Source organism: Paroedura picta, chromosome 3 (assembly GCF_049243985.1).
Source record: "Paroedura picta isolate Pp20150507F chromosome 3, Ppicta_v3.0, whole genome shotgun sequence".
In the NCBI taxonomy this organism is placed as follows: domain Eukaryota; kingdom Metazoa; phylum Chordata; class Lepidosauria; order Squamata; family Gekkonidae; genus Paroedura; species Paroedura picta.
In genome coordinates, this window is record NC_135371.1 from 176,301,926 (window position 1) to 176,323,096 (window position 21,171).

The 21,171-nt window shown below is 51.7% G+C and overlaps 1 protein-coding gene and 1 long non-coding RNA gene across 4 annotated transcripts in view; one reads left to right on the forward strand and one right to left on the reverse strand.

Annotated features, from left to right (window-relative positions):
* VAV1 (vav guanine nucleotide exchange factor 1) overlaps window positions 1-18,993 on the forward strand; it is a 50,154-nt gene extending 31,161 nt beyond the window's left edge. For both annotated transcript variants that reach the window (XM_077329876.1, XM_077329875.1), the window contains exons 16-27: window positions 4,832-4,933; window positions 5,097-5,194; window positions 6,318-6,337; window positions 7,657-7,702; window positions 8,532-8,668; window positions 10,223-10,288; window positions 10,459-10,490; window positions 13,178-13,294; window positions 13,803-13,890; window positions 15,548-15,662; window positions 16,943-17,094; window positions 18,631-18,993. In XM_077329876.1, coding sequence (XP_077185991.1) covers window positions 4,832-4,933; window positions 5,097-5,194; window positions 6,318-6,337; window positions 7,657-7,702; window positions 8,532-8,668; window positions 10,223-10,288; window positions 10,459-10,490; window positions 13,178-13,294; window positions 13,803-13,890; window positions 15,548-15,662; window positions 16,943-17,094; window positions 18,631-18,684 — 1,027 coding nt within the window. In that variant the 3' untranslated portion in view covers window positions 18,685-18,993. The remainder of the gene's footprint in view (window positions 1-4,831; window positions 4,934-5,096; window positions 5,195-6,317; window positions 6,338-7,656; window positions 7,703-8,531; window positions 8,669-10,222; window positions 10,289-10,458; window positions 10,491-13,177; window positions 13,295-13,802; window positions 13,891-15,547; window positions 15,663-16,942; window positions 17,095-18,630) is intronic.
* On the reverse strand, window positions 14,064-20,991 carry LOC143833728 (uncharacterized). 2 transcript variants are annotated; one of them, XR_013229693.1, is made up of 4 exons: window positions 20,820-20,991; window positions 19,636-19,805; window positions 18,987-19,330; window positions 14,064-14,438 (listed from the first exon to the last, which is right to left on the reverse strand). It is a non-coding gene; the product is annotated as an uncharacterized LOC143833728 (long non-coding RNA). The 2 variants fall into 2 exon arrangements; XR_013229692.1 differs by lacking the exon at window positions 20,820-20,991 and adding an exon at window positions 20,495-20,659.
* Between the last annotated feature and the right edge of the window lie 180 nt (window positions 20,992-21,171).

Here is a 21,171-nt window from a genome sequence, read left to right on the forward strand (position 1 = left end):
TGGAATTGTAGTCCATGGACATCTGGAGGGCCGCAGCTTGCCTACCCCTGCATTAGAGCAAAGGCACTGAGGAGCATTGCTTCTTCCTCGCCTCTGCGCTTCCTGTAAGTTTAATTCCTTAACAACGTCGCACCTGGCACCTACTCTTTTCCGCTTTATTGAATAGTAAAAAGTGCTATTTCTTGCTGGCGCACTATAAAACTGATTTTTTTTCATGCCTACAAAAAAAATTATGAGCTTATGCCTAGGAGCCCCTTCCAGCAGGCAGCCTTTTAGGAAACGTGACCCCCCCTCCCTCCCCGCATTCTTAATTTCCTTGCTGGAAAGTTTCTGTTTGGGGGGTGGGGAGATCCTGTTCTGCCCGTGTTTTACCCCCTCTAGTGATTTATTTGATACTACACCAGGTTCTGTCCCGCATGCCATGCGATTAAATAAATAAGTAAATAACCTCCGGAGAGGTTTAAACTGCAGGTGTGATATATTGCAGAACCAACCCCCTCCCCAAAGACACAGGAAATTACGGGCAGGGAAAAGCCCCTGGTCAAGTTTGCTGTCCCTGCTTCTCAAAAACCATGGGGAATGGACCGCCTGCCATTAAAATGGCAATTCGGCCCAATTTCTTTAGTTTTCCGTCTCTTGACCAGTGTCCAACATCCTCTATTCCTGCCTCCTCGACCACATCTACTGCACTCCTTCCACAACTATGCAATGAAAAGGGCAAGAGACTCGCTTAAAAAATAAAATTTGGAAATGGGTGGATCATGGCACTATTTTTGCACTGCTATTTTTGCACTACAGCGATCTGTAACTTTTAAAATAACAAGCCCTCCCATCCTCGCTCAGAATTCAAAATGTGTTAAGCTGGAATTGTTAGTGGATGGCAGAATGAATGAAAATGTTGGGAAATTCCATGGGATGATGAAGATGAAGTATGGAAAAAAGAAACCAGAGGGGGCAGGAGACTTTTTAAACGGAGAAGCTGAAGAATCATAGAATCATAGAGTTGGAAGGGGCCACACAGGCCATCTAGTCCAACCCCCTGCTCAACGCAGGATCATAGAATCACAGAATCATAGAGTTGGAAGGGGCCATGCAGGCCATCTAGTCCAACCCCCTGCTCAACGCAGGATCATAGAATCATAGAATCATAGAGTTGGAAGGGGCCATGCAGGCCATCTAGTCCAACCCCCTGCTCAACGCAGGATCATAGAATCACAGAATCATAGAGTTGGAAGGGGCCATGCAGGCCATCTAGTCCAACCCCTGCTCAACGCAGGATCATAGAATCACAGAATCATAGAGTTGGAAGGGACCATGCAGGCCATCTAGTCCAACCCCCTGCTCAACGCAGGATCATAGAATCATAGAATCATAGAGTTGGAAGGGGCCATGCAGGCCATCTAGTCCAACCCCCTGCTCAACGCAGGATCATAGAATCACAGAATCATAGAGTTGGAAGGGGCCATGCAGGCCATCTAGTCCAACCCCCTGCTCAACGCAGGATCATAGAATCACAGAATCATAGAGTTGGAAGGGGCCATGCAGGCCATCTAGTCCAACCCCCTGCTCAACGCAGGATCATAGAATCATAGAATCATAGAGTTGGAAGGGGCCACGCAGGCCATCTAGTCCAACCCCCTGCTCAACGCAGGATCATAGAATCACAGAATCATAGAGTTGGAAGGGGCCATGCAGGCCATCTAGTCCAACCCCTGCTCAACGCAGGATCATAGAATCACATAATCATAGAGTTGGAAGGGACCATGCAGGCCATCTAGTCCAACCCCTGCTCAACGCAGGATCATAGAATCATAGAGTGGGAAGGGGCCACACAGGCCATCTAGTCCAACCCCCTGCTCAACGCAGGATCATAGAATCATAGAGTGGGAAGGGGCCACACAGGCCATCTAGTCCAACCCCTGCTCAACGCAGGATCATAGAATCATAGAGTTGGAAGGGGCCACACAGGCCATCTAGTCCAACCCCCTGCTCAACGCAGGATCATAGAATCATAGAATCCTAGAGCTGGAAGGGGCCACACAGGCCATCTAGTCCAACCCCTGCTCAACGCAGGATCATAGAATCATAGAGTGGGAAGGGGCCACACAGGCCATCTAGTCCAACCCCCTGCTCAACGCAGGATCATAGAATCATAGAGTTGGAAGGGGCCACACAGGCCATCTAGTCCAACCCCCTGCTCAACGCAGGATCATAGAATCACAGAATCATAGAGTTGGAAGGGGCCACACAGGCCATCTAGTCCAACCCCTGCTCAACGCAGGATCATAGAATCATAGAGTGGGAAGGGGCCACACAGGCCATCTAGTCCAACCCCTGCTCAACGCAGGATCATAGAATCATAGAGTTGGAAGGGGCCACACAGGCCATCTAGTCCAACCCCCTGCTCAACGCAGGATCATAGAATCATAGAATCCTAGAGCTGGAAGGGGCCATACAGGCCATCTAGTCCAACCCCCTGCTCAACGCAGGATCATAGAATCATAGAGTGGGAAGGGGCCACACAGGCCATCTAGTCCAACCCCCTGCTCAACGCAGGATCATAGAATCATAGAGCTGGAAGGGGCCATACAGGCCATCTAGTCCAACCCCCTGCTCAACGCAGGATCATAGAATCATAGAGTGGGAAGGGGCCACACAGGCCATCTAGTCCAACCCCCTGCTCAACGCAGGATCATAGAATCATAGAGTTGGAAGGGGCCACACAGGCCATCTAGTCCAACCCCCTGCTCAACGCAGGATCATAGAATCATAGAATCCTAGAGCTGGAAGGGGCCACACAGGCCATCTAGTCCAACCCCTGCTCAACGCAGGATCATAGAATCATAGAGTGGGAAGGGGCCACACAGGCCATCTAGTCCAACCCCCTGCTCAACGCAGGATCATAGAATCATAGAATCCTAGAGCTGGAAGGGGCCACACAGGCCATCTAGTCCAACCCCTGCTCAACGCAGGATCATAGAATCATAGAGTGGGAAGGGGCCACACAGGCCATCTAGTCCAACCCCCTGCTCAACGCAGGATCATAGAATCATAGAGTTGGAAGGGGCCACACAGGCCATCTAGTCCAACCCCCTGCTCAACGCAGGATCATAGAATCACAGAATCATAGAGTTGGAAGGGGCCACACAGGCCATCTAGTCCAACCCCTGCTCAACGCAGGATCATAGAATCATAGAGTGGGAAGGGGCCACACAGGCCATCTAGTCCAACCCCTGCTCAACGCAGGATCATAGAATCATAGAGTTGGAAGGGGCCACACAGGCCATCTAGTCCAACCCCCTGCTCAACGCAGGATCATAGAATCATAGAATCCTAGAGCTGGAAGGGGCCATACAGGCCATCTAGTCCAACCCCCTGCTCAACGCAGGATCATAGAATCATAGAGTGGGAAGGGGCCACACAGGCCATCTAGTCCAACCCCCTGCTCAACGCAGGATCATAGAATCATAGAGCTGGAAGGGGCCATACAGGCCATCTAGTCCAACCCCCTGCTCAACGCAGGATCATAGAATCATAGAGTGGGAAGGGGCCACACAGGCCATCTAGTCCAACCCCCTGCTCAACGCAGGATCATAGAATCATAGAGTTGGAAGGGGCCACACAGGCCATCTAGTCCAACCCCCTGCTCAACGCAGGATCATAGAATCATAGAGCTGGAAGGGGCCATACAGGCCATCTAGTCCAACCCCCTGCTCAACGCAGGATCATAGAATCATAGAGTGGGAAGGGGCCACACAGGCCATCTAGTCCAACCCCCTGCTCAACGCAGGATCATAGAATCACAGAATCATAGAGTTGGAAGGGGCCACACAGGCCATCTAGTCCAACCCCTGCTCAACGCAGGATCATAGAATCATAGAGTGGGAAGGGGCCACACAGGCCATCTAGTCCAACCCCTGCTCAACGCAGGATCATAGAATCATAGAGTTGGAAGGGGCCACACAGGCCATCTAGTCCAACCCCCTGCTCAACGCAGGATCATAGAATCATAGAATCCTAGAGCTGGAAGGGGCCATACAGGCCATCTAGTCCAACCCCTTGCTCAACGCAGGATCATAGAATCATAGAGTGGGAAGGGGCCACACAGGCCATCTAGTCCAACCCCCTGCTCAACGCAGGATCATAGAATCCTAGAGCTGGAAGGGGCCATACAGGCCATCTAGTCCAACCCCCTGCTCAACGCAGGATCATAGAATCATAGAGTGGGAAGGGGCCATACAGGCCATCTAGTCCAACCCCTGCTCAACGCAGGATCATAGAATCATAGAGTTGGAAGGGGCCACACAGGCCATCTAGTCCAACCCCCTGCTCAACGCAGGATCATAGAATCATAGAATCCTAGAGCTGGAAGGGGCCACACAGGCCATCTAGTCCAACCCCTGCTCAACGCAGGATCATAGAATCATAGAGTGGGAAGGGGCCACACAGGCCATCTAGTCCTACCCCCTGCTCAACGCAGGATCATAGAATCATAGAGTTGGAAGGGGCCACACAGGCCATCTAGTCCAACCCCCTGCTCAACGCAGGATCATAGAATCACAGAATCATAGAGTTGGAAGGGGCCACACAGGCCATCTAGTCCAACCCCTGCTCAACGCAGGATCATAGAATCATAGAGTGGGAAGGGGCCACACAGGCCATCTAGTCCAACCCCTGCTCAACGCAGGATCAGCCCAGAGCATCCTAAAGAAAAATCAAGAGTTGGGGGGTTTAATGTTTTTGTCTATCGGGAAAAGGCGAAAAGGGCTTCTGTTTTTCCAGACGTCCTCCCTGTATCTGACTGACAGCCTGTTCTCTCTCCTCGGTTCAGCTCAAACATCTACCCTGAAAACGCCACTGCCGATGGGCACGATTTCCACATGCACTCCTTCGAAGAGACGACCACTTGCAAGGCTTGTCAGATGCTGCTCAGGTATGTGTGCCAGACATCTCCAGCCCACTTGCAGGGTTGTTGTGAGGATCAAATTGAGGAGAATGAGATAAGAAGATCTTGCTGGATCAGACCAGGAAGGGACAAGCTATTCCAGCCTCCTGTCTCACGCAGAGGTCTCCCTCCTCTCTCCCCGCACCTGCAGGGGCACCTTCTACCAGGGCTATCGATGCAGCAGATGCCGGTCAGCGGCACACAAGGAGTGTCTCGGTCGGGTATCGACTTGCGGAAAAGCCAGCTCAGGTGGGTAACCTCAGCCTCCATGTGTGATAGAGGTGTCTCCTGGAAGGGGGGGGGCAGTTGGGGCCCCAGCATGACTATCTGCTGGATATCTTCTGGCAGCCAGATGGCCTCTTGGAGCAGTCAGGGGAGTAGAGATGAGAGGCCCGGCCTTCATGGGGATGCAGGCAGTGCTTCAAAGTGAACTTAGGAATGCCCTCTCAAAGTCAACGCTCTCCAAATCCTGGAAGGTCTTTCTGAAGTGTTTTAGCCGAGGAGGGGGAAGGGATGAGGCCCAAGGTAATGATGAGGCAGGTTAATGATATCCACATTCTGCCTGCACACTCATGGCAAATCATAACCACCACCATAGGCAGCTCTTGTGGCTCAGTGGTGGAGCCTCTGCTTGGCAGGCAGGAGATCCCGGGTTCAATCCCTAGCAGCATCTCCAGTGAAAAGGACCAGGCAGGAGGGGATGGGAAAGACTTTGGACCAAGATCCTGAGAAAGACCATGGCCTGAGAGCCTGGAGAACAGCTGCCAGTCTCAGTAGACAATCCTGACCTTCATGGACCGAGGGCCTCCTTTGAGAACTCTGATGATCTGGGGCCAAGGGACCAAGCCCTATGAAGATAGGTTGAGGGACTTGGGAATGTTCAGCCTGGAGAAAAGGAGGTTGAGAGGGGACATGATAGCCCTCTTTAAGTATTTGAAAGGTTGTCACTTGGAGGAGGGCAGGATGCTGTTCCCATTGGCTGCAGAGGAAAGGACGCGCAGTAATGGGTTTAAACTACAAGTACAACGATATAGGCTAGATATCAGGAATTTTTCACAGTCCGAGTAGTTCAGTAGTGGAATAGGCTGCCTCAGGAGGTGGTGAGCTCCCCCTCACTGGCAGTCTTCAAGCAAAGGTTGGATACACACTTTTCTTGGATGCTTTAGGATGCTCTGGGCTGATCCTGCGTAGAGCAGGGGGTTGGACTAGATGGCCTGTATGGCCCCTTCCAACTCTATGATTCTATGTGATGGGGGGAACCCGGCCTCTTTCCCTGCAGCTGGCACAGCGGTTTGCCTTCTCTGCTGGAATCCTCACCTCCTCTCTTGGTCTGTAATTACTGAGACTTTTTCTTCTTTTCTCTTTACTGCAGAATCTGGGTCTACAAAAAAGGTAATCAGAAGAGGAAAGTCAATTTTCTTTTTCAGAGAATGTTGAAATACTGTGAACAGTGTTGTGCTGTACAGTGAAAGAAGCACAGAGTGACCACCTTGGCTTGGCCAACGTGTTTCCCACACAGGATGGGGGGGGGGGTTGCAAGAGCGAGGCTGCCTCCCCATGAGTGATTTACTCTACGTCCTTCTCACCCTTCAGTGGGGAGTGAGGCAAGATCTCGCAGCATGGTTCTCCTCTTGAGCTGTCACTTCCTTCCACATCTTGTCCAGGACTTGCTCTGGTCTCAACTTCCTTAGAGGTGGGAAGAGACAGATTTCTGAAATTCCACACCTATGGCCTTTCGTTTTCACAAATGGGAATACTCAGGGATGCTCTCTGGGCACAATTTTACGTCCTGTGTCTTCATGGCTATTTGTAAATGTTTCTTATTGTTGTTTTACTGCAGTAGAGGTGCATGTTGGCAGGGTAGTTAACACAGCAAAGGTGTACAACCTGATTATAGTGTAGATCAGGGGTAGTCAAACTGCGGCCCTCCAGATGTCCATGGACAGCGAGCGCTGGCAGGGGCTCCTGGGAATTGTAGTCCATGGACATCTGGAGGGCCGCAGTTTGACTACCCCTGGTGTAGATAAAAGTTTACTGTAACATACTGGATAGCAAAGGGGGGGGGGGGTGAGAGGGAGGGTCCTGGGTCTCCAGCTGAGAGATGAAGCAGGAGAAGGTGAGGCCACCTTTAAGACCAACCAAGTTTAATTTTGTTGCCAGAGTCTGAATACGCAGAGAACAGGGAGCACCTTTGCTCTTGTGCCGTTTCCTTCTGGAAAACTGTCACATCCCAATCTCAATATTAACATCCAATGAAGACAATCAGGGTACCCATAAATTATCCCCATCAAGGGCCGAAGCAGTTTGGTGACTAGGATGATCGCCCCCCCCCTCCCAGCCATTGTTGGGGGATTTTGCCAAATTCCTGGAGATTTAGGGATGGACCTTATGGAGGACAGAGACCTCATCCCCCCAAAGCATTTTCTCCAGGGGAGCAGTCCTGCAAAAGGACGGTGGAACTACATGTCACATGAAGCTCTGCCCTTTGCGTGTGACGTCATGCCCTGTGGTTGTGGGGGTGGGCTCAGGGGCCACAGTTTCAGCTGGGGGTGGGGGTTCAGCCTAAGAGCAGCCCTTGCTGTGTCGATCAAAGCTGCAGAGGCCCATTTCATAAGATGCAACTTGCTGCAACCTGGTGCTGAAGGTGGCTCGTGGCTCCTTGCCCTCCCAGGCCTGTTACCCAAACTAGGTGCCCTGTGTTCTCCTTGCAGAATAAACACAACCGGCACACGCAGAGCAGGAAAACCTCGGAACTGGGTGAGTTGTGGTTAGTCGCCGGCTATCCTGTTTCCGAGGGGACGGGGCTCTTCCCAGATGTGGGTGGACAGAGAGGGTACCTGAGAGGGAATGGGCCGACACTGGCAGAAGGCTGGCCTGAGCCTACGGATGCCAGCAGGGGGGAGGGGGAGGGTTGCTAGATCCACGCTGGAGATTTGGGGGTGGGGCCTGAGGAGGGCAGGGATCTCTGTGGGGTCTCATGAGTCCACCCCCTGGAGCAGCCGTTTCCTGCAGCGGGACTAGTCTCTGTTGGGTGGAGATGAATGGTAATTCTGGGGGATCCCCAGGTCCCATCTGGAGGTTGGCATCCCTATCTGAACATGAGGAAGTTCTCTCCCCTGCCTCTTGATCCAGTGTGGTGTAGCAGAGAGACTGGACGACCTGTGTTCGAATCCCCACGTCTGCCCCAGAAGCTCCCTGGGTGACCCTGGGCCCGTTACAAACTCTCAGCTTGGCCAACCTGCAGGGATGGTGGCTTGTGAGAAGGTGGATGTTTCAGAGCTGCTTTGAGTCCTGGCTGGGGAGGAAAGGGAGATCTCAATAAATAAATAAATAAAACCAGGGCAAATGCAGCGTCTCCTCCCTTCCTTCCGTCAACCACAGCCATTCGAGAGAGCCGGGCCCCTTGCTGAGACAGGGATCCTGGTTCCGCTTCACCCCCAGGCCCTTCTTTGGGCCACAAGCGTACCGTGTTGTATGTGTGTGCACACACGTGTACCTTGCCTTGGTCCTGCTCTTCCTCATTCCATGGAAAGACTCACGTCCAACGAGCTGCAACCTCAAACTCTGCTGCTGTTTTGCTTTCCAGGGCTGCCAAAGCTGGAAGTCTGTCAAGGGTATCACGGAGTGCCTCCCCCTCCCATGGCCTTTGGCCCCCCGCTGAAGCTCAACGTGGGAGACATCGTGGAACTAACCAGAGCTGAGGCAGAGCAGTTGTGGTGGCAGGCAAGTGTTTTGTTATTAGGGGAGGGGGGTATCTGTGTCCTGCCATTCTCATGAGGACTAGTGCAGGGCTAGGGCAGGGGTGGCCAAATAATGGCTCACTGGGTGTCCATGGACCCTGGCCAGCAGCTGGGACTCATGGTAATTGTAGTCCATGAGCATCTCGAGAGCCACTGTTTGGCCACTTTTTAAAAACAAGCATCAAAGTTGGGAATTGCAGGGAACTGATCTGGGGCAGCGGACTGTCAGAATGCTGTAGCAGCCTGGCAACTGCTGGTTTTAAAACAAGTTCTCTGCTTGGGCGGCAGGAGGAAAGCTCAGGGGCAGCCGTAGCTGATGGAGAAAGGAGGAGGCATCTGTGGACGCTTCCCTTGACAGGGAAACGGGGAATCCTTGACACGCAAATGCAGCCACAACCCCAGTGTATCTACGAGACCATCTCTTTGCCTATACCATCAAAAGAGCATTACGCTCTGCCACTGCCAACTGGCTAATGATTCCTGGCCCCAAATAAGTATGTCGGTCCTCAACGAGGGCCAGAGCTTTTTCTGTCCTGGGCCCCACCTGGTGGAACAAGCTCCCTGAAGAGATCAGGGCCCCGTCTGAACTCCCAAAATTCCGCAGGGCCTGCAAAAGGGAGCTCCTCCGCCAGGCATTTGCCTGAGACCGACAACAGGTCTCCCACCTCTGACATCCTCTCCATGGCCTGAACTAGTCTGACCTCTCTAGGGGCTTTAGCTAAGTTCCATTCCTATTATATTATTTAAGATCACTTAATTTGTGTTATTTATTGTTGTTTTTGCATTTGTTTGTTATATATCATTTGCTTTAGGATGCTTAGGGCTGATCCTGCGTTGGGCAGGGGGTTGGACTAGATGGCCTGTATGGCCCCTTCCAACTCTATGATTCTATGATTCTATTAATTCGTTCCATGTATCCCTCATGTTGTAAGTAAACTGCCCTGAGCCATACGGAAGGGCAGTATAGAAATCAAATAAATAAATAAAATTAGATCCTGCCTTTCCTCATGGTTAAATTGACTTACAGTAGCAGTTAAAAACGTCCCCAGCTAAAAGCCAAACCAGCCACCCCAAATCTCCCCTCTCTCACACGCACACACTTTAAAAGCCTTGGAAAAGTCTCAGGACTTCAACCCCCTCAGCTCTCCATGGAGCCAATTCCACAGAGCAACAAGGGAAAGACCCTGGGGGGGGGGTGCCAGACGGGTCACACTGAGCAGTGGGACAGCCGACAGATGGCTGCCTGACACTGGTGCCTTGGGGCATGGAGAAGGAGACAGCCCTTCATATCATCTACTGGTGTCTTTTCTGCATCACCCGAAGGGGTGTGTATGTGTGTGTGCTGAAATGCAAACCAGCTCCCCTTGCACCAGGCACGCAAGCTGCTTCTTCAGCCGGATCACGACCAGCTTTCTTCCAGAGTGGCCTTCTAGAAGAGCTCCGCTCTGCTCCCCGGAAACATGCTGCTGCTTAATTCCCTTTAAAGGCCTCCTGTCTGTCTTGCGCCTGAGGTTTTGATCTTTCTTCTTCCCTGCAGGGCAGAAACACATCCAGCAATGAGTCCGGCTGGTTTCCTTGCAAGAAAGTAAAGCCGTACATCTGTGTAAGTAGCACTTCTCTGGTCAGAGGGCTGAGTTTTGTGAGTGTGTGTGCGTGTGCATTGTGCATGCACAAGAATGCCTGTTCCTTAATCGTTCAGGGAAGCCCCGTCACCCCCAAGCCAGCATTTCATTTACAGAGATCAATCTGATGCTGATTTCTTTCTCCTTCCAGACTCCTCCTCCAGATCTGTCCATCTACCGCTGGTAAGTGGCTGCATAGAATGATTCCGTTTCAGTGTCTTTCTTCCGGAGCTCCCTGGTCTTGTGTATCCCAAAGTGTGTCTCTGGGAGCTCCCTGAGCTCCCTGGTCTTGTGTATCCCAAAGTGTGTCTCTGGGAGCTCCCTGGTCTTGTGTATCCCAAAGTGTGTCTCTGGGAGCTCCCTGGTCTTGTGTATCCCAAAGTGTGTCTCTGAGAGAGGCCATCTTGTCTCGGAGTCTACTCGCCTTCTTCTGCACTTACACACACACACCTGCTGCCAGATTGCGCTGTGATTCTGGTAAGAAACATTCAAATGGGCAGCCAGGTCGGTCTAAACAGCAGGACAAAGGTTGATTCCAGGGGCACCTTTAAGGGCAACAGAGTTTAATTTGAGGAAGAAGCTTTTGTGTGGCACCTGAAGAAGTGTGCCTGCACATGAAAACTTACACCCAAAAAAGAACTTGGTTGGCTTTAAAGGGGCTCCTGGACTCAAACTCTGTTCCAACTACATGATAATTCATATATAATACATTTAATATTCTTAAAGTTGTAAAGCAAGTGTAAAGATAAAGGTAAATGTCTCCCCTGTGCAAGCACCGAGTCATGTCTGACCCTTGGGGTGATGCCCTCCAGCGTTTTCATGGCAGACTCAATACGGGGTGGTTTGCCAGTGCCTTCCCCAGTCATTACCGTTTACCCCCCCAGCAGCAAGCTGGGTACTCATTTTACCGACCTTGGAAGGATGGAAGGCTGAGTCTACCTTGAGCCGGCTGCTGGGATTGAATTCCCAGCGTCATGGGCAGAGCTTTCAGGCTGTATATCTGCTGCCTTACCACTCTACGCTCTAAAAAAGGCCTAATAATATTGCATTTATGAAATATCACTTCAATTGTTTGCAAAATCTTGAGAAACCTTTTAATCCCATGTCTGAAGTTCAGGGCATCTCCTTCCTCCTGGCTCTCCCTATTTGAGGTCATCTCCACTCTGGGGTAGCTGAGGCAGGATGCAAAAAGGGCTGGGGGTGGGGATGGGTTTTGTAAATGGTATTTGACTTCATTGAATGTGTTTTCTTGTTGAGAACCACCATGAGCCCCTATGAGGAGGAGTGGCATAGAATTTAAATTGATGATGATGTTGAAGAAGATATTGCTTTAGGATGCTTTGGGCTGATCCTGCGTTGAGCAGGGGGTTGGACTAGATGGCCTGTATGGCCCCTTCCAACTCTATGATTCTATGATTCTATGATTCTACAACGATATAGGCTAGTTATCAGGAAAACGTTTTTCACAGTCAGAGTAGTTCAGCAGTGGAATAGGCTGCCTAAGGAGGTGGTGAGCTCCCCCTCACTGGAAGTCTTCAAGCAAAGGTTGGATACACACTTTTCTTGGATGCTTTAGGATGCTTTGGGCTGATCCTGCGTTGAGCAGGGGTTGGACTAGATGGCCTGTATGGCCCCTTCCAACTCTAGGATTCTGTGATATTGTTCCTGCATTGTGCAGAGGGTTAGACTAGGTGACCCTGGAGGTCCCTTCCCACATATTCTATGATTCTAAGAAGAATCATATTGAGCATAAGGTCCTGTGAATAATAGTGGTGTACGGAGTCTCCTACTCTCTGCAGAGATAAAATCCTCATTCGAACACAACCCAGGTGTCCCACACAAGTTGGCTCCTAGCTTATCTTTTGCAACACTGATAAATATTATGGTGTACAGAGACACCCAGTGACTAGATGCCACATTGCAAGTTATGCGTACAAATGTTATGTGTACAAAAGTTTTTTGTACCCCACTTTTTAGCACCTGTAGGAGTCTCAAATGAGCCTCTTGTGGCGCAGAGTGGTAAGGCAGCCGTCTGACAGCTTTGCTCATGAGGCTGGGAGTTCAATCCCAGCAGCCGGCTCAAGGTTGACTCAGCCTTCCATCCTCCCGAGGTCGGTAAAATGAGGACCCAGCTTGCTGGGGGGTAAACGGTAATGACTGGGGAAGGCACTGGCAAACCACCCCATATTGAGTCTGCCAAGAAAACGCTAGAGGGCATCACCCCAAGGGTCAGACATGACTCGGTGCTTGCACAGGGGATACCTTTACCTTTACCTTTTTTAGGAGTCTCAAAGCAGCTACAATCGCCTTCCCTTCCTCTCTCCACAAGAGACACCCTGCGAGGCAGGTGGGGTTGGGAAAGCTCTGAGAGAACTTTGCCTGGCCCAAGGCCACATGGCAGGCTGCATGTGGAGGAGGAGTGGGGAATCAAGCCGGTTCTCCAGATTAGAAGCTGCTGCTCTTAACCACGACACCAAACTGGTTTAGAAGTTCCAGGGATCTGTGTCAGTCCAAAGAACTCCCCCCCTTCAAATCCATATAATACCAGTGGAGCACAAACCACCCAAAATATTGTGCAGGCTTTTGAGTTCTCCAAAGTCGTTTGTCAGAGCAGACTTGAGAAACCAACAAGAGGAGATGTTCTAGCAGGCCCTAGTCTTGAGGCCATGAATCTGTTCCTCTCAGAGTGTCACACGCGTCTTCTAGGGCCACCAACTCCAGATTGGGAAATGCCTGAGGATTTAGAGCCCGCAGCTTGGGGAGGGTGGGGCTTGGGAAAGGAAGAGACCTCAGCAGGGTATAATGCTAAGGATCTTCCAAAGGAGTCCAAAGTGGGACCTGGAGACCACAGACCCATCTCTCTTGTCCAGGTATGCAGGGCCCATGGAGAGGGCAGAAGCAGAGCAGATCCTGGCCAATCGGTCGGACGGGACTTTCCTGGTGCGGCAGAGAATCAAGGACGCGGCGGAATTCGCCATCAGCATCAAGTAATCCCAACTCTCTCTCGAGGGCCTCCTCGTGGAGTAAATGCGGTTGGAGAGGGTTCGAGTTTGGGAGCTCGGGGGGGGAGGACTCGTTTTGTGTGTGGATGGTCTGGGGTCCACCCCCTAACATCTCCAGTTCAAGTACCAGGTCTAGGAATACGGTTGCCGACTTTGGGTTGGGAAACTTCGGGAGATTTGGGGAGGGGGGTGGAGCCTGGGGAGGATGGGAATTGGAGAGGCCTCGGTGGGGTTTAAGGCTAGAGAGCCCAGCCTCCAATGATTTCTGTGGTCTGGATATCAACCGCCATTTTGGGAGATCTCTGGGCCCCATCTGAAGGTTAGCAACCCCAATGGCAAATTGGCAAAGGGCCCAGCACAGGCTGCATTTCTGCCTCTTGGACTAAAGCTGGGGTTCTTTCCAATGTGGACTTTTCCAGTGGTTAAAACTGCCTTGCCAATAGCCAGCCCAGGAAACCGCTAGCCCAACAGCGATGTGAATTTCTGCCCGCAGGTTCAACAATGAAGTCAAGCATATTAAAATCCAGACGGCGGAGGGTCTGTACCGCATCACAGACAAAAAGGCCTTTAAAGGGCTCACGGTAAGGATCGGGGTGTCCTCCTACCTCCCGCTACCCACACATGGAGGGCAAATAGGGGGCAGGAGCCCAAGGGAAGGGAAGGAAGACAAAAAGCATGAGATAGATTGGGGGGGGGGGGATGGTCGCTGTGTTGGTCCGAAGAAGCAGCAGAACAATGTTTGAGTTTAGGGTCACCTTCAAGATCATCTTTATTCAAGGTATGAGCAAGCCCATGAAAGCTTTTAGTTCGGGGGCAGGGTGTGTGACCCCCATCCTGGCAGAAGCGTTCAGTGACCGTCCCCACAATTCTTATTCTGCTCCAGCAAGCAGTCTCCTCTGGCAGCTTTTCAGGGGGAAGCTGGACGACTGTTATGCTTGCTGTGTAGTTTCACATGAGAATCGGTTCGTGTTGCGACTCTCGCGTCCCACGGCTGCCGGGAAACTTCAACGGGGCCGTGTCCTTCCTTTCTCCATTTGTGCCGCATGAAGTGTCAAATGGAAATTGTGAAATGCTTGTGAGATCCACAGATCTTCTTGTGATGACACGATCCATAAATCCACTTTCTGTACTATGGGGAAAGATTCAGCAGGATTTCTGTTACTTTGTGCCCCACTTTATTTTTATTTAATTTATACCCTTCTTGTTGCCCCACTGGGGACCCAAAGTGACTTACAACATTCTCACAAGAACCCTGTGAGGTAGGTTTGGCTGAATCTGCAAGTCACCCAGCGCAGCAAGCTTCCCTGGTAGTGTGGGTCTGGGGGGATTCAAGGCTGGGTCTCTCAGATCCTAGCCCAACACTCTTAACCCAGGGTCTCCAACATTTTTGAGCACACAGACACATTTGGAATTCTGACACAGTATGCTGGGCACAGCCCAAAAACAGCTGTTACAAAATGGCTGCCACAGGAGGCGGAGCCAGACACGGAATGTCTGTCAGAGTTTGCCTTCAGTCGTGCAGTGAAGATCTGTGTGCTGCATTGGCCACTGCCGCCTGCACAATCAGTTCTCCAGTGGCCAATCAGAAGCTTTCCTGGGCAAAAGTCTACCTGGCTCCTCCCACTGGCTAAAAACATTTGGTGGGCACCAAGAAAGGTGTTGGTGGGGGCCATGTCACCCATGGGCACCCCACCACACTAGCCATCCATGTACCCTCTTGGAGTATGAGTGGAAGTTCAGAGGGTGCCTTCTGGATTTCAGGGGGAAGGGTCCAGTTTGGTGCAGTGTCTGTAGAGTGTCTGTAGTGTCCTGGTTAAGAGCAGCAGCCTCTGATCCGGAGAACTGGGTTTGATTTCCGAGTCCTCCTCCACATGCAGCCAGCTGGGGCTGATCTTGGGCCAGTCCCAGTTCTCTGAGAGCTCTCTCAGTCCCACCTGCCTTGCAGGGTGTCTGCTGTGGGGAGCAGAAGGGAAAGGTGTTTACATACCACTTTGAGACTCCTTCGGGTAATAAAAAGCAGAGTACGAGAAAACAGCTCTTCTTATTCTGTGTCCTTCGTTCGAGTAGCTGCCTTGCGTTTGACCCCCTTCTCCCTCGAAAGAATGAGGTCAGCACAACACCTCACCCAGCCACGCCCGAATCTGTGGGTGGGGCTGCCTTCCACTCCTCTCTAGTCGGGATATTACGCCAGCCCTGCAGAGCTCCATACATGATGATCTTGCCCTTCTTCCTGTGCAGGAGCTGGTGGAGTTCTACCGGCAGAGTTCCCTCAAGGACTGCTTCAAGAGCCTCGACACGGTGCTGCAGTTCTCCTTCCAAGAGCGGGAGAGCAGAACCGTCTCCAAGACACCAGGTGCGTGACCAGGATCGCCAACCTCCAGGCGGCCCCTCTTGCTATGACAGCAAATTCCCATACTATGGAGACCGTTTAGCCTGGAGAAAAATGGATGATTTGGAAGGCAGACGCTGTGGTGATGTGCCCAGCTGACATCCTTCCCCTTCCCAGGCCCAGCCCTGCCTAGGCTCCACCTCCAAAATCTCTAGCCCAGAGCTGGCAACCATAAGTGTGACACAGGCTTCAGCTCTACAAGTACAGGCAACAACAGTCATGGGAGCAAAACAGGTCCGCTCTGTTGCTTTGGCATCGTTCTCCGGTGGAGGTGACGCAGATTCAAGGTGTGCAGCTCAACATGGTTACATCCTTCTGAATCCATTGAAGCCCTGGTCAGAAGAGACTGGTGAATGCCCTGGTGCCCTCTTGATTAATTGCTGTAGTGGGCTCAACTTGGGGCTGTGGCTCAGTGGTAGAGACTAGATGAACCCGGAGGTCCCTTCCAACTCTATCATTCTATGCATGCAGAAGATCCCAGTTTCAATCTCTGACATCTCCTGTTAAAAGGTCTAGCAAGATGATTTTTCTTCTGAAATTCTTGCACATGTTGCAGTAACCAACATACATCTGCAATATGTGTACCCAAGAAGAAAGACGTCATGCCTCCCTCAGAACTCCTAAAGCCATTTCTGTCCCCCTTGGAGACAGATGCTGGGCTACAGCCAGAACAAAGCACCAGGCCTGGCTCACCTGGCTCACATGCTTCCATGCAGCAACAGTCTTATTGTGTAGACCAGCCTTACTCTAATTGGCTAAGACGTGCAGGTGGCATTCCTCCCTGGCTGTGTACCTTTGATTGCCACTGCAAACGCTCGGCTCGCCCAGGTCCCCACTAGTGGCAAGAGACCTCCTGGCCAACCCTGCCTTTGTCCATTGGCAGGTAGCCTGCTGGTGGGCAAAAAATGGCAGGGGGTGGGGGGCTGGTCTGTGACGACATTCCTGGCAAAAACCAGAAGTGCATCATGACATAGGGGCAGGGATGATCCACAACAGGTTCTCTCAACAAGGGTTTTGTGAAACCTTGGAGTTTCTTGCCAGCCTTCGTATATGTGCACTTTTTCAAGCCATTGATTATACCCATTCTCACCCCCCCCCACACACACACATGCATAGCATCCAGCTGAAATGTCAAATAGAACACCGCTGAGAAATAAAAAACCTGAGGTGCAGAGTGAGAAGTACCCAGCAGACGCCCTGTGAGCCTCTCGATCTGTAATGCGCTCATTTCATTTCCTTGGCAGGAAGGAGCTTGAAGTGCTTTACTTCTGCCGAAGCTCGCTACAATTACTGTGCTCGAGATCGAACTGAGTTGTCCCTCAAAGAAGGGGACATCATCAAGATCCTGAACAAGAAAGGGCATCCGGGATGGTGGAAAGGAGAGATCTACGGCCGGGTGAGCATCTTGGCACCTGTCCAGATCTGGGATGCTGGGAACAGAGTGTGTAAAAGGAAAGGAGACTGATTAGATGCACACAAATGTGTGGCTCAGGGGAAGAGTTTCTGTTTGGCAGGCAGGAGGTCCAGCATCTCCAGTGAAAAGGACCGGGCAGGAGGGGATGGGAAAGACCTTGGCCTGAGACCCTGGCAGAGCCTCTGCTTGGCATGTAGGAGGTCCCCAGTTCAATCCCCAGCATCTCCAGTGAAAAGGATTAGGCAGGAGGGGGTGGGAAAGGCCTTGAGCTGAGACCCTGGCTCAGTGGCAGAGCCTCTGCTGGGCATGCAGAAGGTCCCAGGTTCAATTCCTGGCAACTCCAGTTAATAGGACCAGACAGGAGGAGATGAGAAAGACCTTGACTTGAAACCCTTTCTCAGTAGCAGAGCCTCTGCTTGGTCTGCAGAAGGTCCCAGGTTCAATCCTCAGCATCTCCAGTTGAAAGAACAAGGCAGAAGGGGATGAGAAAGACAGCCTGAGACCCTAGCTCCCAGGCTCAATCCCCAGCATCTTCAGGCAGGAGGGTACAAACACGGCTTTATGTGCAGTAGCAACACAATGTGACAAGGGTAAGGTTGCCAGCCTCCAGATGAGGCCTGGAGATCTGGAATGTTAACTGATCTCCAGACAGAATATCTCCCCAGAAGAAAATGGCTGTTTTGGAGGGGGTGCTCTCCACCGAAGCTCACCTCCTTCAACCCCCCTCCCCAAGATGTACCCCCAAATATCCAGGAAGTTCCCAGCTAGGATTGCCAGGTCCCACTGGCCAGTGGCAGAGGATGAGGGACGAGAAGAGCTGTCAGATCCAGATTGGGAAATCCTTTGCAATTCGGGGGATGGATCTCCATGGGCTACAATTCCATGGAATCCCCCTTACAAAGCATCCATTTTCTGATCTCTGTAGCCTGCAGATTAGCCGCATTTCCAGATTTTCAGGTCCCACCTGGAGGCTGGCAACTGTACCCTTTGAGGCAACACAAACCCAACGCATTGTGTTGCTACTGCACAGAAAGCCGTGTTTGCACTCTGAGGTTTCATGTGTGGATCTTGCATGAGAATGCATTGTACTGAATCAGGCCCCTGGTCCATCCAGGCCAGTACTATCCATCAAGGTCCTGGAGGCTGGCATTCCTGTTCCCAGATCAAGGCAAGTGCCTGCAGCAGGCAGTTTCTATGTGCAGCGCCACAAGACTCCAAGAAATTATTTTTGGGGCCCCCTGAACGAGCTGTGTGATGCTGGGCTGTTACAAAACAGTCGTGTCTCTCTTGAGCCGACACTGGGATTGCAAATTCCAGGATCCTGAGGCTGGAGTCTGAGGGGAACGGGCAACCCCTGGCATTTGCCAACAATTCTGCTTCTTGGAGACTTGAAGCTGCATCAGCAGAACGGGTCTTGGCATCTTTCCCTGCAAGCCCATGAGGTTTCCCTCTTAGAAATGGTCTCATCTGGGAAGATTCTAATAATTCTTTGCATCGTTGTGGGTTTTTTTCACACAGGTTGGCTGGTTCCCAGCAAATTATGTGGAGGAGGATTATTCAGAGTATTGCTGAGGACCCAGCCTGCACCGAGAAGTTGGATGTCTCCTGGAACAGCCAACAGAACCGGTTTCGCTTCTCCTCCAGGAGCTATTTGTGTGCAGAAACTACCTTTATTTATGAACTGTCTTCAGTCCCCGCTCCACCGTGCCTCGTTTTTTCTCGTTCCTCATGTCAAATAAACGGAGAGGAATGAGAGCGTGGCTGTGAATACGTCTCTGTCCATCCCAAACAGCAAACTTCACCTACCCAGCAAGGTCAACTTTCTACTTAAACAAACAAACAAAAAGCAGTATCAAAAACTGGAAATTGCTCACTGTTGCTTGGTCCAGGGTCTTTTCCGTGGTAGGGTGACTTCCCCTGATGGTCGGGTTGCTGATGCGATTCTGTGTGAAATTGTCCTTGCAAGGGAGATTTCTGCCCTACTGCCGCTCTCATGCTCCTATTTGGAAGCAGCCTTCTCGTGCTGTAAACCAGATCTAAAATGTATACTCTGCCTCGCTCCCAGGTGGGGAGACTGAGCTGACATTGTTCTCCATTTTCTTCTAAAAGACAAGTATATATTCGGACAATGGCTTTGACTCCTGAAAGTGCATACCACGAAAATCCTGTGCTGGTGGACTCAAATTTAATTGATCTACAACCACGACACAGCTACCCTCTGAAACGAAGATGAAAAACAAATGATGCCGAGGGAAATAATTGAACAACCCCTCCGTGTTTTGCATGCAACTTCGTCAGCGGGAATCTTTCAGGTGCTTCCCCACACACGAAATAACATATTTTCAATCCACGCATTTTGCAACTGGATGAAATGGCAAAAACCACTTCAGCGTGTAGTGATTAAGAGCGGCATCTTCTATCCTGGAGAACCAGCTTTGATTCCCCACTCCTCCTCCACATGCAACCAGCTGGGTGACCTTGGGATAGTCACAGTTCACTCTGAGCTCTCTCAGCCCCACCTACCTCACAGGATGTCTGTTGTGTTGCGGGGAGATGAAGGGAAAGATGTTTGTAAGCCACCTTGAGTCTTCAAATGGTTGCTTGTAGAAACTGCATTATTTAGCAAGTGGGAGAACACCTTGATTCTTTGGTTCCAGAACCAAAAGGAATTGGAAAGGTTCCCCCTGACGAGGCTGCACGAAAAACGCATAGAGGCTGCACAATTATTAAAGGTTCTATTTAACTCTGCACCGATGTGTTTCTTCGTTACTGTTTCGCCTTGGCACAGCCTTTTCTCCTTGCCCTCTAATACCGCTTAAAATATTAGCAAACCAAGTAAGGGCATCAACCCTTGTGCAGTTTGCTTGAGCAAACCCATGCTTGCCTGGTCTCCCACAGAACATGCTGCCATCCCATCCCGCATGCCATGTAGCGATTTAGAGGTCTGGGTTTTAGTTTAATCAGAGCAGCTAGTCAGTTCTGGTCCTTCAGTATGAGACTCACTGGTATTCCTCCTCAGTGCGTTTTTACCACTTCCAGCAGCTTGGGGGGGGGGGTACATGATTAGCTACCCCCCAAAAAAAATTAAAAATTAAGATATTAGGAACGCTGGGCTAGATTCCACCTCCCTGCCACAATTTTCTATGAAGCAGTCAAGCAGCAAAGTTTTCACACAAAAGCTTCTCTCTATCTTGCATTATACTTCTGTGGGTCTTAAAGGTGCCATAGGCAATGCAAAAAGTATACTTCAATGCAGAATGGCTTAGGCTTTATTTGCACAGGCGGGAAGGGCACCAGGACGGGGTCCCGGGTTCGAATCTCTACTTGGCCACGGACACTGCCTGGGCGCCCTTGGGTCAGTCCCAATCGCTGCCTAGACTACCTCGCAGGGCTGCTGTGGGGGTCAAACGGAGTGGAAGCCGCTTTGGCCTCCCCAGGCTGGGAAGACACGAATTGAGCGGCCCAATTAAAGGAAACCTTCAGAACGAGAACAGCGCGGGGAGGCCTTGGACGTTCACGTGAGGCGCGTTTCCTGAGAGGCTGAAAGACCCCCTCCCCCTCCCCCTCCCCCTCCCCAATAATCCCCTCAGCCGCAGTGTGGCCCGCATTGCGCCTGCGCACCGCCGTCCTCAGCGCGCGGGGTGGGGGAAGGGAAGCCGGGCCGGCGCGCGCCTCCTGGTGGGAGGGAAAGCGCGCCGCCTCCTCACCCGCACTCGGGCGCGAGACTCCCTCCCTCCGACGTCTCATTGGCTGAGACCGGGCGGCGGGGGAGGAGTTTCGCCGCGGGCAGAAGCCTTGCTCGCGCACCGCCTCCGCCTGAGAGGCGCCTTCCTCCCCGTGCCCTGAGTCGGCGTTTCCTCCAATCAGGCCGCTCCGCTTCGTCCACGGGCGACAGAGCGCTCCCCATTGGCTGCCGCCGCCGGGAGCAGGCAGGCAAAGGAGGGCTGCGACTGGCTGGGGGAAAGAGCGAGGCGGGAAAAAGCGAGCGGTTGGCCGAGGCCGAGGGGGGCGGGGCGCCGCGGCGGCTCTGAGGTAAGCGCGCTCTGATTGGCGACCGAG